At 46.6% G+C, this 16,027-nt stretch overlaps 5 protein-coding genes across 5 annotated transcripts; all 5 read left to right on the forward strand.

Annotated features, from left to right (window-relative positions):
- Positions 1-4,536: 4,536 nt before the first annotated feature.
- Positions 4,537-6,786, forward strand: I302_101989 (uncharacterized protein; the record flags this gene model as incomplete). The annotated part of the gene is made up of 7 exons (XM_065869400.1): positions 4,537-4,841; positions 4,900-4,963; positions 5,017-5,093; positions 5,154-5,401; positions 5,456-6,437; positions 6,506-6,583; positions 6,645-6,786. The coding sequence occupies 7 exons, from the start codon at positions 4,537-4,539 to the stop codon at positions 6,784-6,786; spliced, it is 1,896 nt and encodes a 631-aa protein (XP_065725472.1).
- Positions 6,787-7,555: 769 nt separating this feature from the next.
- Positions 7,556-8,952, forward strand: I302_101990 (uncharacterized protein; the record flags this gene model as incomplete). Its single annotated transcript, XM_019187370.1, has 6 exons — positions 7,556-7,660; positions 7,735-7,891; positions 7,982-8,111; positions 8,178-8,314; positions 8,399-8,603; positions 8,670-8,952. The coding sequence occupies 6 exons, from the start codon at positions 7,556-7,558 to the stop codon at positions 8,950-8,952; spliced, it is 1,017 nt and encodes a 338-aa protein (XP_019050248.1).
- A 365-nt stretch (positions 8,953-9,317) lies between these two features.
- On the forward strand, positions 9,318-11,356 carry I302_101991 (uncharacterized protein; the record flags this gene model as incomplete). Its single annotated transcript, XM_019187371.1, has 5 exons — positions 9,318-9,385; positions 9,471-9,644; positions 9,759-9,945; positions 10,059-10,175; positions 10,268-11,356. 5 exons carry the CDS (start codon positions 9,318-9,320, stop codon positions 11,354-11,356), a joined length of 1,635 nt encoding a protein of 544 aa, XP_019050249.1.
- A 279-nt stretch (positions 11,357-11,635) lies between these two features.
- On the forward strand, positions 11,636-13,765 carry I302_101992 (uncharacterized protein; the record flags this gene model as incomplete). Its single annotated transcript, XM_019187372.1, has 8 exons — positions 11,636-11,806; positions 11,901-12,044; positions 12,153-12,264; positions 12,346-12,440; positions 12,508-13,008; positions 13,079-13,150; positions 13,220-13,570; positions 13,646-13,765. 8 exons carry the CDS (start codon positions 11,636-11,638, stop codon positions 13,763-13,765), a joined length of 1,566 nt encoding a protein of 521 aa, XP_019050250.1.
- A 579-nt stretch (positions 13,766-14,344) lies between these two features.
- I302_101993 (uncharacterized protein) lies at positions 14,345-15,627 on the forward strand (the record flags this gene model as incomplete). The annotated part of the gene is made up of 5 exons (XM_019187373.1): positions 14,345-14,401; positions 14,574-14,654; positions 14,788-15,024; positions 15,221-15,466; positions 15,538-15,627. 5 exons carry the CDS (start codon positions 14,345-14,347, stop codon positions 15,625-15,627), a joined length of 711 nt encoding a protein of 236 aa, XP_019050251.1.
- Between the last annotated feature and the right edge of the window lie 400 nt (positions 15,628-16,027).

A 16,027-nucleotide genomic window follows, 5' to 3' on the forward strand; every position in this document is an offset into this window, starting at 1 on the left:
CCAAATTTGAATGAGGGGCTTCACCCGGGGTGGATGATCATCACCCCGACTTTACTTTCAGTCGGATGATGGACGCGTAAGTCTATCCGAGACACTATCACGAACTGGTTTCACCCCATAACTGTGGTTGTTGGGTTTGGATGATTGCCTTGAATCGTGGCTGTGTGGTTCAAGCTTGAAACGTCGCAAGGATAGCAATCAGCGAGTATGTTGTGATATGTGTAAGACCATGTGTAACGAGTTGCGCGTCGGTAGGAACAATGATTATCTCGTGTGATTAGTAATGATATAGTATCTTTTGGTGATGTGAGATAACGTAGATGCCACGCACATCCCACCGAACAGATGATAGCTGCCCGGTGCCAGTCAGCACGGCGAAATCCTGACCTCATCTTACTTACCTGTCGCGTTGACATGGTGGACAAGACGGCTTACTAGACACTTTCAGAGGAACACGCAGCCATCAAGCTTACCATATGCCTCGTCCTCCCTTGGATCGCGCTAACGCTTGCCTAGCAAAATTAGAGATAAACAAGTGTAAGGCAATTTCCGGATCTGATAACTCTATTACTGCCTAGTGAAAGAACGAGTCATCCTGATGTATCCTTAAAAGTCAGCAGCTGATAGGTGTTGTTGTTGGTTATTTGGTTGTTTGGTTCGATCGATGCCCACATTACCTCATATCAAAGTTTAAGAGTATGTAAAACACCTACCGAATCTTTTTCCCTTTGGTCCAACGCTCTTACCGAACTCTCGAGATTATAGCATGTGTTCAATCAAGTAAGCATGTTTCACTTATAATGAACTGTATTGTGCGACTCCTCATAGAAGTAGGGTTTGTTCCCGCTTGGATTGATGATGTATGTACATGTACATTTTCGCCGACGATACTCCAGTGATGGCTCAACTATAGATCATTTGTTTTCTTTTTGTCTTTTGTGGTGTGGCGACATTAATGAAATGAACGGACATGAACTTGCATTCTTTCCGTTGACTCATGGTTCGCATGATCAGCTAGACGATGTGGAGCTGAGATGGAGATTGTCTCGGCTTCGGATATTCATGGTAATCATCATTTGTTCTGGAAATTAAAGAGGTACCACTAAGAATCACAAGAAATCACCGACCCGTCCGTCTACGACAGACAGAGCGGCCGCGGAGGATTTCAATTACCCATCTGATCAGGGCTGTCTCTTTCTCATGAGCTTGTACGCCAAGTACGGCTCCTAGGCCGACAAGGTTACCAATTAGTGTGCGATCGTGGGAGCGGAGCAAGTACTTGTATCTCTCTCATTTTGATGGACCGATATCAGATACGTGACGAAAGCAAGTCACCCAGAAGGCTTGTGTAACGAAACGCCAGGGGATAAGCGATTTATTCCGAGCAAAGTGCAAGATGGCTTGGGGGGTTATGTTGCAACCTGTCTTGGTTCCCTGAAAGATAGCTCCAAACCTTGTTGCTCGACTATTGTCCGATCACACTCAACCTCCTCTTCCCGTATTCAGAAGGGATGAAGGATACTACACTTCGCGAAGATAAGAATGACTGTTGCAGAGGCTGCGGACGATGGGATGTCCAACACAGGTAGATATATCTCAGCAGCAACGCCGTGACTACTGTACAGCGTCTGAGTACCAGACACGACCGCATGTGTGCGAGGTTCCAGGCAAGCAGCTCACTGTACCTTCTCGTTATATCTTCTCCCTGTCAAAGAGTCAGTAGCGCTACCGGAATGGCGTAATATTTTGGTTTTATTTCTGTACCTTATTCCCCCTTCTTTTTAGTCTTTCTTCTTCTTGTTTCCTTCATTCGCCATAGCATAATTCTACCTTTTGTTGTTTGCACAGCTATACAGGCTACCAGGGGAGGAAATAGCCAAAATGCAAAGCAATGAGCAGTAGGAGCCGGGAATTAATCCAATTCCAAATCCAAACTACGGGTCGATCCCCCTTTTTTTCTACTATAAACCTTGATGTCGATAAATCATCCTGGGTCTGTTTTATCAGAAGAGATAGAAGCAAAAGTAAAAGCAAAAAGCCTAAATACTCGTAACCCCAGAGTCAGAGTCGTATAACATTCCAGTCATTTTGACTCTGACTTGGAGAACTCGTCATCTCAATAAATAATCTAAAACATCACTAGAATCTTTTGATTATCTTCGATCTTCATTTCTGCCATCTTGTTTTATTTATCCCATTTGTCTGCTCTCGCTCTTCTTATCTTTCACCTCGCATCGTTTCCTATCAGATATCCTTAGTGATCTTTCGAGTATACCCCACCGATATCACTCTGTCAAATTTCGACAATACCTATTCGTATGCAATTCGAGCCCTCGGCAGTATATTGCATTAGGAGATAAGAAGAAGATTTGAGGGAAGTTAGACACGTCAGCTTGTTAGAATCGGATCTGAGACGGGGAAAGATAGTGACCAAAGGTGAGTGGGCGTCAAATCGAATATTTTTGCATCGTTAGTCTCCGCCTCCCTCTTCCCTTCTTAGCTGTCTGTTATTCGCCTCGAAAGGACTGTGTTGTGTACAGTACCAATGTTTCGATGTTGGTCTAAATTCATCATCTGTGCGCATCATCATCATTCTCTCCCTATGGACGGATGGCCCGGGACATCAACTCTTACATCCTTTGTTCCATATCACGCTCATTCCTACCTTAGCCTGAGCAAGGGACATCACATTTCTAGCCTCAAAGGAGTCTGATATCACCATCTGTCCGCCTGCAACGTAACCTGTTACCTCATTCTTGGTTCACAAGGGATCTCTCGCAATCATCGTGCTCTCCTTCCCGGATTTCCTCACCTCCCCCTTCAATCCTTTCGTCTTCCATAACCTTGTTATTGGTGTATTCCTGTCATTCTCGATATTCTCACCAGATCTCCAATCATAACACAAATTCCTGGATGATGGGATCAACGTTGCTGTGATTGGATAGAATGATCAGAGAATGTCTATTATCCCACAATTCTGATATCTGATGTTCCTCCCTGAGTCCATTCGCCCCGTCTCCTTTCTACTTCCATATTCAGGGGTGCGGTTTCCAGACCATTCGTGCTGATATAGTTGGGCGACAGGTACCTTTTGATTTCTTATCCCTCCTATCGGATACGCATAATAGGTACCTCCTTTGGTTCTCATTCATACCCATCAACCCCATTACTCGGTCGGAGGAAATTCAACACACGCCCACACACTGGAAACAAGCTTAATCATCTGACAGTATAAAAGGTAGTTGCATATCCATATCCATCACCAAGTTCAAAGTCTCAAGTGCAAGATCCGACCGATCACCTGGAGGAGGGAGTTTGACGAAACAGGTGTACACACAGGCAACCTTTCTACTGCTTTCCCCGTCCACGCTGTGTCATCTTAGCAAGGGTTCGGTAAAGACACCGATGGGATCAAGTGATCGAGGATAACAAACACGCCTTTTTCGACGTCAGACACTTAGTTGCGTTCCCTTGTAAAGAAGGTGACAACGATACCACCAAATCAGCCGACGGCCCGGAGCGCTCAATTAATTTGCCTAGTCTGGTTGAGCGGGGATATATTTGCAGTGGTGAGTTCTCGTCTCTCTATCGTACTACATTTCCAGTTCTGTATCGATATCACTTCTTGACCAGCCAAAACATGACCAGCGAAAGGAGTATTGTGTTCTTCTGCTGTGTCTTCTTTCCTCGCCGCGGCATGATTCCAACGATGGGTGTTAGGTCCGCCGTTCTCGCTCAAGCCGGCGGTGAGCAGACCTGTCCTTGTCCTTCTACACAAAGATCTCTTTTACGAGCTTTGGTTTGAAATTTCATTCATGAAACCCTCCTTTACTCCTATTTGCTGTGAAATCTGGTCCAGAAAGGGGGACATGGAGGAATATTGTAGACGGCTGCAGGACAGGGTGCCTCGTACGTCTCAGTCATCAGTGCCAAAGGATGAAGACAGGAGAAGTCCATCTTGTCTGGGGAACTCAATTCGAAAAGAAGTTACAAGCAACCACTGTTCCGAGTGGTTGTGTGTGATGATTCTGTCGATACGACACTAGGCCCAATTGGGTATAATCCTTCTACAATCGCATATTGATAGAGGTTACAGACGAGGTGTCCGAGCGATATTGGTTCATGTTGATGATTCACATTTCATTCCATTCGATCGAATTTATCAACAATATTTCACGAAATGCATGGTCAAGAATCAAAAGCTGACAACATGTTCTTTCTTGTCGTTACCTCACATAGCAGATCAAATCATCAAGTCATCAAATCGATCAACATAGGTCCTCTCTAAATTCGGCGTGGCATTATATCTGGCAACTCCGACAACCTGTCCTTCTCTCAAATGATCCCCTGGGTATTCTTACGCTTAATCTCTTTATCATCATCTCGAGGAGGAGTTTAATAGCAGTACATCATCAAGATCGAGACGATAGAATACTTCTTATCAATTCCTACAAGCCCGTTCCCCTCATCTCCCCCCTCCATCCCTTCCTATCCCCTTAAACCTTCCCTTTCTCACACTTACGGACGACCCCTTCGATGTCACGTCCACAGTCGATTTCACCGCCATCTAGAGCACTTTCGACGCCTCGAAGTCTAGCGACACCTCCTCATGCTAAGAAACGAAGGAGGAACGAGAAACTTCGGACATCCCCTCAGGATCTATATCCCGGTGAAAGTATAGGCTCGACCAGTCGATCTCCTCCACCCATAATCTATCGAACGCAGCGGCGAGAGGGAGAGTACGAGGAGAGAGGATGGCAAGAGGAGGAATATAGTCCTAGAAAGTCGCAGGGGTTAGGTCTGTCACGAGGGACGTATGCAAGGGAAGGACAGGAAGGATGGTAAGCCATCATTCCCTTTTCTTATCTGTTCATTAGCATACTGATCGCACATCGACAGGACGTATCACCTGGAAGTCATTCAACAACCCCAACGAGCGAGAGCTTGTGGGTTTGGTAATAAGGTGAGTGTGCAGTCAGCACTCACTAGTGACGCTTTGCTCATCATCTGCTACAGGATCGAAGACCATTATCACCACCGCCTATCGTACGTTTATGGATACAGACGGCATCAGGTGCAATTGTCGATCCAAAGTACGTACCCCACCTCAGCTAATGTGCTATCTGTGAGCTGACGTGAGAATCATTTGGTAGTACTATCGACCCTCGATTTCTCATATTGATGGTTGACCTCTGGTCAGCGGATCGGCAGCAAGAGAGAAACGTTGTGATGCACCCTGTATCTGCCGGGGTGTCCAAGCTTGAGTCTCCTCCCATCGGTCCAATCGATTTACCATCGGTAGCTGGACCGTCATCAAGACCCAGTACAGGTACCTCAAGACCTATGAGTGGTTCGAGTGCCGGTCTATCATCTTGGTCAAGTGGATCGTGGAAACAGCCAAGTGAGTGCTCCGGATTTTACTCGACCTTCGAGTCATGCTCATCAAGGTCGGTAGGCTACCAATCACCCGCGCCTCCGCCTCATGAATCTCCGAGACCGCAATCATCCCGAGATCAGCCCTTTCAACCATCCTCCAACGCTCAATCGTCTCATCCCTCCTGGACTAGCTCGCGTCCACCTCCGCCTCCTCCCTTCCATCGTACGCAGAGCTACGGGAATCGTCAGGCGGAGCACGAACCTGATCCGCCCAGACCCAAGACGGCCCCTTCGCCTCAGCATCCACTGCAACAGCAACAGCAGCAACCGTCTACCTCTTCGCCTCGAGGTCCTACTCCGTCTAAATCGTCTGTCAACCTTCCTCCACTAGCATCCATAGCTGAAGAACGACCCACCACGCCGTCTGGTCTAACCCTACCTGCCTTACAAGCTCAGAGGGAGCAACAGCTTTTTCGTCCAAGTAGTAGCAGCAGTTCTCTTTGGGGTAGACCTAGGACAGGTCAATCAATAACGGATGCTAGTACTGCCCCCACCGAGTATTCTTTCGCTGGGAGACCTATATCTAGCTCCTCGTCCAGCTGGTACGGCTCAACAGAGTATGGAGGCAAAGACAGACCCTCGTCGTCATGGTCGGAGATGAGACCCTGGTCCTCTGGTCTGAACACCGTTACTCGACCATCGTCATCCGCCGGACCAGGAGGTCAAATCATCGCGCCTCCTTCACCCCATTCATCCCAATTTGCCTATTCATCGAAGTTTGCCGATCAACAATGGCCGCCTACACCTGGAAGTCTGACTTACGCCCAACATCCACCTGAAGTCCCTTGGGAGGCCGAACGGGCAAGATACAATATACCGTCCCATTCGTCCGCTCAACCTGCTGCTCAATATAGCCGAGTACTGGTTGGTAAAGTCACGGCGGTCTGTCATAAATTGCAGGATGAGGAGGATAAACCGGGTTTGTACTTCTTCGCTGCTGATTTGGGGATCAGGACGGAAGGGACTTTCACGCTGCGGATGACGATGACTGATATCGCATCGTGAGTGGAGATTGTTCACTTAAACCCGAGTTGACTTGCTTACTGACGAGGTTCGGATGGTCGTATAGTCTGATGGATCCTGAAGTTATATTGGGTGCCAAAGCTCCGGTATTGGCTGAGACCTTTTCTGATCCTTTCACAGTCTAGTAAGTTTATTTCTTTTTACGTTCAGAGATTGCGTTTCGCTAATGCGTTACTTGTTAACAGCTCGGCGAAGAGATTCCCAGGTGTTATACCCACTACAAACCTCACCAAAGTATTCGCATCTCAAGGTGTAAAGCTGTCAGTGCGGGAAACCAAGAAAGGTTCAGGCGCAGGGGAAGAAGCGGAGGATGACGATGACGATTGATCATATTGTTGAGATACTTTGATGACCAATCCAAGTATCTAGACGATCTTCTAGTTGGGGATGCGAGTGAGAGGTAACTCATACTTCATTTCGATTTCGAAACATTCGATACACTATACAATCTCGCATATCGATATATACCATTCCTATAGTATCAATTAGTACCCATACATCTACAGATATCATCGACAAATGAATTGAGCATTAAAGGCATTACGTATACCAAGAACACTTGAGCACCTGCGTACTTCCAGAAAGAACGTTTTTCTCATGTTGTGCCTTACGTCAAAAGGATTATGCTTACTGTACGAACAAGATCTATGTATATGCACAGAGGTCACTTGACATTGGAAGATGGCATCATCTCGAGGTAGAGGTATTGTTCGCTTCCTACGAAGTATTGATTTGAGAGGCCTCATCCTGCTGCTTTGCTGATGGTGCTTTGTCGAACCAAAAACCGAAAGGCTGGATTAACCAAAATTATCGCTGCTCATGAGCATCGTTTCTGAGGCGTATGTGATTGTACGTGCGCTTGCAAAATCAACCAGAACTGGTGGATGATTGAATGTGAGAGATCTGGCACCCCAGCGCAACGAGTGAAGTAAGGATTTTTTCAGAATTTGAAGGAAGAACACTGATTCATACTCACGGTCTTTTCTAATTCTTGTGTTTCCTCATCCTTGGAGATATATCACAACATATTATATCTATTTTCGATCTGTTGTAATTCAATTCAGCTTCTTGGAGACTTACACCCAACAAAGTCATCATGTCAAGCAACTTCGCGGGTAAAGACGTAGTTGGCCGAATCAACTTTACAGGTGGATTCCCCACATCTAGGGATTTCGCTCCCTCCCTTGTTTACCTCATAGCTGTGAGTTCGGTTGCTCTCTGCCCCCTGCAAGAGCGATGGCTGATCTATCACACCTACTGTATGAAATGTGCTAGTACACTCTCACTCTCCCCGTGTTGTTTTACCGATTGGTCCGGCGATCCTCCAGAAGCTTCATGCTTCTACGACCATGTATCTTCGTAGCGTCACGATTTGGGGCGCTAATTCTGAGGATTATGATGTCTAAGAGACCTTATGGGCTGAATGAGACTAGTGAGCTGCGGTCTGTCTTTCTCACAAGTACTAAGCTACTTTTGGGGTTTGTGTGTTGCTTGACTAATTTGTAATGGATGGATATTGTAGTCGCAGAATTAGTCCTAATTTCAATCGGGTACATCTTCCTGATCGACCCGTTCATACAATGCTGGAAGAGGAATATCGAGGGTAATGTACCTGTCACTGCGAGACCACAGTGGTTGAAACCCTTGAGATTGTGAGTTTGTTAACCACACTTCATACTGCGGAGCGGTGTTGTGGCTGATTATAGAGTATGACATAGGATCCTCTCGGCCCTCTTGATCTGCTGTGTGGTATTTACCATAGCAGCCGGAGCTGTCACTTCAGACGCATTCAAATCGTCCGAGTGGCTCGATGTGGTCCAAGGTCTGAGGGAGACAAGCTACGTTCTAACGCTCGGTGAGCGACCATCCTTCCCTTCAGACGATCTTCCACCATCAAGTCAAGACGTTATAAGCTAAGCAAAACCTTTGGCGCTATCAGTCGTCCTCGTATTCCTCGCTACTATCACCCTAATCACCCATTTTTACTTCGACTTACCGATCCTCAAAACGTTCTATATCCTCATCCCTACCCTCTGTCTATTCGTAGTGGCGGTATATAGGATCGTCCATGGTCATGTGAATAACCCCAATGCCCCTATACGATCCCTGGCGGCATTTTGGATACTGCAGATGTTGTTTGAATTGTGAGCCAAAAACCAACAACCACCTGTCCCTCCCGTCGTCAGAACTGATACAAGATTTGTGAATAGCATCGCATACATCTTCGTCATTGCTGTATCTCTACCTGATTTCTTCCCTGTCGAAACTCCGGGATCGCCCACACAACGAAAGTCGTTACTCCACCATTCTTCTAGGGATAAAGATGTTCCTGTCGTTACTGAGTACCCGCAGTTTCTCGGGGGTCTGGAACATGGACAGGATCAAGATCAATATCAAAGTAATATGGGAAGGAGAGACGATCAGTGGTATGATAAGTTGTACATTGTTAAATTCGGGAAATGGGTTGGCAAGAAGGTTAGCGGCGGTAGATAGGAATACTGTCGGGAGAAAATCAAAGGATCTCGATTGGATGGTTTATAACTCTAACTTGATTAGTTAATTCCTGTCTTGAGGCTCTCTCATTGCCAGTTGAGGTCTTGTACAATCCCTCGGAACTGGTGCTACGAATGATGAATGACCATGCATTGTATCCCATTGAGCACGAAAAAAACACACCAGCCTAGTGGGTACGTTTGGCTGTTACGTAACCGCATTTTAACCTACGTCACTCACAACAGAGTCAATAGATATCGCATCCGCTTTGTGCATCTTTCCCAGTGTTGTATCGTATTGCTTCAACAGGTCGCACCTGATCGTCTCCCAGATAGACCAACGAGGATATCCTGTTATCGTCCGAGATGAGCATACCCAACTACCCCCCGGATCATCCGGATCGTACATTGAAAGTACTCTCATTCAACGTCTGGTGAGTTCCATACCTGCCTTTAGTGTTCGTCCGGTTCTGTTCCCTAGTGACATTCGAATTGACATGAGTACATATATGATGATAGGGGACTAGCAATAATATCGAAGGATCGCCTGATACGGATCAAAGCCTTGGCTGAATACCTGGCATCGTCGAACTATGATATAGTGTGTTTACAGGAATTATGGGTCTACAAGGATTTTGAGATTGTTAGAGAACAGGTTAGAAGGAATTTACCGTTCTCTAGGTTCTTCCATACGTGAGTTTTGCGTACCAACGCACACACTGTGCATCATGCTCCTGCCCGAGGTGTAGAGGTTATCCCCTCAAAAAGGGATATATTCGCTAATTCGTATATCAATTCGTCGACTAGTGGTGCCCTTGGCTCAGGATTGGCTATCTTCACACGATTCCCCCTCATATCCGCTCAGGCATTACCTTACTCCCTCTCTGGATCGCCTGCTCAAGCTTTTGCGGGTGATTTCTTTGTTAAAAAGGCTGCGGCGAATATAGTTATTATACATCCTATATTGGGGGAGATTGAAATTTGGAATACTCACGTGAATTTGAGTCGGAACGAGCTCCAGGAGCGGCTCCAGTAGCGGCTCCAGTATTGGTCAAGGGTCCAAAGAATTGCAAGCTGATCCCGACTGTTGTACTGGCTCATGTATAGATGCACGCTGCTGGTGAACATCCGCCAGATACGAGACAAGCACATAGAATAGCTCAATCATGGCAACTTGCTAATGCGATTAAGAATGGTGCTGCTAAAGGAAGATATATACTGGCTGTAAGTCTTCACAGTCACTCTTTCGGGCTCTCCATGTTATCTATGTTCTTCACTCAACAACAGCTACTAATCACGTCCATGGATGGTTATAGATGGGCGACTTCAACTCCCAACCCTGGTCAATCCCTATAGCCATGCTCAAAAACCACGCCAACCTGACAGACTCCTTCGAATCAGTCACCCAAACAGCCAACATGGACCTCTCCCCTCAACCCACACCTGAAGAGGCTCTCAAATCATATGGGATGACATGCGATTCATCACTCAACACATATTCAGCGGGGAAACCTATACCTGGCAACGTATTAGAAAAGGGAGGTAAAAGGCTAGATTATATTTTCTTCAGGCAACCGGCTATAGCGAGACGACGTCCGCTTGTGTGGGGTTATAGGGATGATGAGAATCATGGGAATGGTGAAAGTAGCAAGAACGCGAATGGGGATAGAGTTGAATTGGGAGATTTCACGGGTAAAGGCCATATGGAAGTTGGAAAGCCCATCACCTCATCAGTCGCGAAGGCACCGAAACTGAGATGTGTGAAATCGGAAGTGATCTTAACTGGTTTGGTACCTGGTCAATCGTTCTCCTATTCAGACCATTTCGCCCTGTTCTCGACCTTCACTATAGAAGATCCTCCTCGTCAACCCTCATCAAATTCGCATAATCAACAAACCACTTCGATATCATCGTCGGATAATTCATTTACACCTCTTGTACCACTTATCAACGAGCCCGAACAGATAAATCCCACTACCACTTCCTTCGCTCCACCTTCCCCTGATTCACCGAATATCAACTACGCCCCCTCATCACCACGTACCTCAACTTCTTCCGCCGGGGCAATAACGGCTAAAACCAATACCGTCAGATCTGCATTGGACGTATTGCGGCTATATACTAGAATCTCAAGCAAGACGTCGAAATTGCACTTGAAGATCTGTTTGGGATCTCTGATAGGACTGATAGCTCTCACGATCGGATCAGCTTGGCAACCCAAAACGTGGATTCAACCTATCTTCACTCTCATAGGCGGGTTACTGGGCGCATCGACCGCTACGTTCTTGTATACCGGTTTCGTGTGGGGGAGGTGGGAGCAGGGATTGTTGGTGGAGGTTACGGAGGAGATGGAGTTGGAATTAAGAGTGGCAGAGATGGAGGAGAGGATCAATACGAGTGCATAGTCGGCTTGCGAGTAGAAGAGCAAAAGAGCATATATGAGAGTTGAATGTTGTAGAAGTAGATGAATCTGATTTTGTATTGAGCTGAAAGAGTGATTACGTAATTTGCCACTGTACGCGATTGCTTTAATTCTCCAGGAATGTCAAATGAGGAAGGATGTAAACAAACAAATAAAGATCAATTCACTCGCTCATCATCTTTGATTGCTTCATCATTGGTCATTATTGTTCAAATCACCTCAGCCTTAGACCGACCTGATATCTTGAATAGGATTGTGCATGATGGCTGTACCCAGGGATAAAGAAGCGAGGTCCCTCCTCCGAACACCCCCCAAATTACCCCCCACAATGATGTTCCAGCAGAACGCTGAGACGCCCGGACCGACGAAAGCGCGGATAAACCATTTGCAGTCTCAAGTCAGCGAGCTCGTGAGGAAGAACCAGGGACTGGAGGTGAGTACTGAGTTGTCCTCTCTTACCATGTTCCTGCCATGATCGACTGGACGAGGGATGTTGGCTGACAAGCAAGGGACTTACATTGTATTAGCGAAAGATCCAAGCCGAGAAGAGTCTTCATTCGACTACTGTTGTGGAGAAGACCGAGGAGGTGAACGAACTCAAGGCGAGGCTGAGGGCTGCTCAGAGGGAGGTGGAGAGATGTAAAGTCGCGGAAAACGGGGTGAGAGATGAGGTGGGTTCGTCATTCCTCCCTTTCTCTCCTTCCTTCATTTCGGATCTATTCATCCGGGCTACTTCAGGGGACTGTAATATGATTATGCTGATGATCGTTCCCGCTTAGCTCCAATTACAGTCCATGGTACAGCAGCAGAGAGCTTTACTTGCGCTTGCGCAGGAACAGATGCAGGTGGTAGAGCTGGAACAGAGGTTGGTGATTGCCGAGAAAGCGAGAAGTGAGTGTTCTGTTCGGATATCTTCCATCATGTCTCGTTGCCCAGGCGAGAAGAGTGCATTGCTGATGTGATCACAAATAGTCATGCGCGATCACAGGATATCGTTGTTGCAAGCGAAAGAGGGAGACCTGCTAGCCGAGTTGAGAGAGAAGGATGCGCAGATATCGAATCTCGAGGTGAGCTCCGTTCTCACACAATGGTTGAACCAATGAGCTCGTACGGTGTTAATATATCGCGATATAGCATACGCTATCGAAAACGTCTTCCTCCCTTACACAGCTTCAATCCACATCCTCCCTCTCATCGTCAACCACGTCCAAAGAACTCGTTTCGACCCAGAAAGAACTTGCTTCCTCTAGATCCACAATCGACAATCTGGAAAACAAGGTCGAACTGCTAGAAACCAAAGTCAAGACATTGAGAGAACGCGAGAAAGAGGCCAAAGGGGAATTAGAGAATTGGTTGAAAGATGAGAAATCAAAGAATGGAAGTATGGAAAAATCGAAGAAGGAGTTTATGAACCAGATCAGAATGCTCAAGAGCGATTTGTCCAAGAAGGATGAAGAGCTGGAAGAGTTCGAGGAGTTTAGGAGGTCCGCAAAGGAGAGGGAAAAGACTTTGAAGATGAGGTTGAAGGAGGCTAATGAGGAGAGAGATAGGCTCGTGGGCGTGGAGGAGGAGTTGCAGGCGATGAAGAGTAAGGGTAGTCCGAAGAAGGTTAATGGGAAGGAGAAGGTTAGGAAGGTATGTTTATTGTCAAACTTTGGCTCATTCCAAAACTCAGGACAGCGCTAAATGTGATTCGGTTAAACAGGCAAGTCCAGTACAGGACGACTCGTCAGACGAAGAAGTAGCGCCGAAGAAGCGAACGAAGAAAGCTGAATCGGTGAGCTCTGATCAGCTATCAATGTTGACACTCCCAAATCAACGCTAATGAAACGTCTGATCCTCTCAGCCTGTTCGCTCAACAAAAACCAAGCCTAAATCCGCTCCAGCTCCTATACCTGTACCTTCACCGTCGTCGTCAGAGTCCGAATCAGAAACAGTGGTATCGAAGACAAAAGCTGCTCCCAAACGTGCTAAATCACCTGCCAAGTCGAAGAAGGTTCCATTGGAAACTTCAGATATCGACAATCAGCCTCCTCCGAAGAGTAAGACTTCGACAATAAGTAAGAAAGTGGTGGACGTACCCGCACCTGAACCTGAAGCAGAGTCCGAGCCTGTTACTGCTGCGGCTGCGCCGAAGAAGAAGAAAAGATTGTTGGGAGGTGTCAAATCAGCTTTCGAGTGGGATCCTATCATGGGTGTAAGTGGACTCATCACTTGCGGTATATCTGAACGGCCATCGAGAATCATGACGCTGATGGTATCATAATTTTAGAGCGGTGATGGTGTTATACCCCTTGGCCTTAGTCCGATGAAATCTATCACGGGTAAGGCTGCGGGAACGATACCCAGAGCTGGGTTTTCTGCTGCTAGTCGACTAAATAGGCTGGGATAGAGGGTACGGACATTCAGACTTTGACCTGTCAAATGGTAGCCCGGGACTTGCTTGTGAAGGTCGGAGATCCCTTCGCCCTACGTCTCTCTGACTCCCTCTTCTCCTTCCCCCGTCCCCCTCCCCTCTCCATTGTTATCCACAAGGAGGGAAGAGTTTCTTATTTTCAGCTTGACGCCTGTACGATACTGCATATAGAGAAACGGCGGACGACTTCGACTATGGGGACGTCCCGGTTGTAACACATATACATATACTATACATATCCTACTCTCTATAGTCGTATAATGCTTGATATGCACTCAATGATATCTTGTATCTTATCGAACGTTGATATCATGGTGCTGGTTCACTGCCACCACTCACCATACATGCTAAATGGATGGCGCAAATAGGCTTATATACGGTTGGATACTCCGGCTGACGGTGCACGGTATCAGGTAACAGCATCACAGCATCAATGACATATAGCATTCAGTTATTCATCCGTTATTGATTTCATCGTTATACATAGGCATCACGAGCATTCATTCCCCTTGATACTAGCATATCACCCACCTATAGAATTAGACACTGCCCAAAATGTCACGAACAGGTGCTTTGGACGACAGCGAGATCCAAACGGAGATGAACAAGATGGTAGGTCGTGGGGTCAAGCCAAGAGCGAGGTTGTCCCTTTATCCTCGTCACATCCCCGACAGATACTACTATCTGGGCGAGATATGTCCATGGTGATCATATCTCGTAATATGTGGTCTTGCGCGGGTAATACCGAAGGATGAGTTGCTAATTCAATGTGCTGGATTTGTAGGTCGCATTCATCTCCCAAGAAGCTAGAGAAAAAGCCAGGGAGATCCAGGTGAAAGCTGATGAGGAGTTTGCTATTGAGAAGGTGCGGTGCAGTCTCTTCCCTACCAAGTCACCACTCATCATTTCCATTCCAATGCTGCTCATCCGATCTCAATCGAGGCTGCTGTCTTCTTCAACCGCTACATATACTTATCTTCGGAATTGTTATGTAACAGGCAAAGATAGTAAGACAAGAATCCCTCTCCATCGACTCCCAATACGAGAAAAAGAAGAAACAAGCCGAAGTGGGCTGGAAGATCTCTCAATCTACAGCTATCAACAACTCTCGTATCAAGGTGTTGAGATCGAGGAACGATCATCTCGAGAACATCTTTGAGGAGGCTAATAAGCAGGTTAAAGAGCTTAGTGAGGGGGATAAGTACAAGGAGGCTGTAGAGAATCTGGTTCTGGAGGTGGGTTGAGGGTGCTTCAACCAGGACTTTTAGTTTCCCCCCTCCCCTTGCTCCCCTCCTTCCCTCCTCATCCTTCCCTCTTCTTCCACCCCCCCTTCTCTTCTCTCCTTCCCCCCTTCTCTTCCCCCCTCCCCCCTCCTGCCCCGCCTCTCACCATCGCTCAACGCACTAACATCTCCCTCCATCATCACCCCAGGTCCTCCTCAAACTCCTCTCCACCAACATAACCATAACCCACCGACCCAAGGACGAAGACCTAATTAAGAAAGCCTCTCAATCCGCCCTAAAGCGATACAAGGACCTCTCAGGACGAGAAACCAAGATCTCGTTCGATAAAGGTCTGAACGATGGTAGTTCGGGAGGGATTATTGGATCTTCCATGAATGGGAAGATCAAGGTGGATAATACTTTGGAAGAGAGGTTGAAGATCCTCGAGGAGAAGGTTAGTTGGAGTTGGGTTTGGCGTTGCTCCGAATGAGCCCGGGCTGATCCATTTGATCCCTTGAACTATAGATGCTGCCTGAACTCAGACACGATCTCTTTGGAGCTAACGAGAATAGGAAATTCTATACTGTGAGTTTAATCTCTGACACGGTCCTATAATGCAGAAAAAAAAAACAAGAAAATGTAGGAATGGTATGCTGATCTGATGACATCTCTGCGTTTTGTGATATTCTAGTAAAGTAAATCGATAACTCCGTCTAGTATGACTATATCGCTCATCGATTCCTTCTAAGCTACGCTTGTCTGTTCTTTCTTTCCCATACCATAAAATCAAAGATGTATTGAAAGTTTGTAATCTGCCATCAGCTAAGCCAGCAAGCCAGAGTCACTGAGCTCATTCACCAGTCCAATGAATTCAAGACGAAGACGCTACTTGTATCTGCCCACTTCCGACACTGCGCTCTATACTGCGCTCACAGAGACGGACTTACGCTAGATACAATGAATACATAAACATGAGCATGAGCGGTACAAATTAATTTTGTTATGCGAGATCCCA

Source organism: Kwoniella bestiolae, chromosome 1, assembly GCF_000512585.2.
Source record: "Kwoniella bestiolae CBS 10118 chromosome 1, complete sequence".
Classification (NCBI taxonomy): Eukaryota; Fungi; Basidiomycota; class Tremellomycetes; order Tremellales; family Cryptococcaceae; genus Kwoniella; species Kwoniella bestiolae.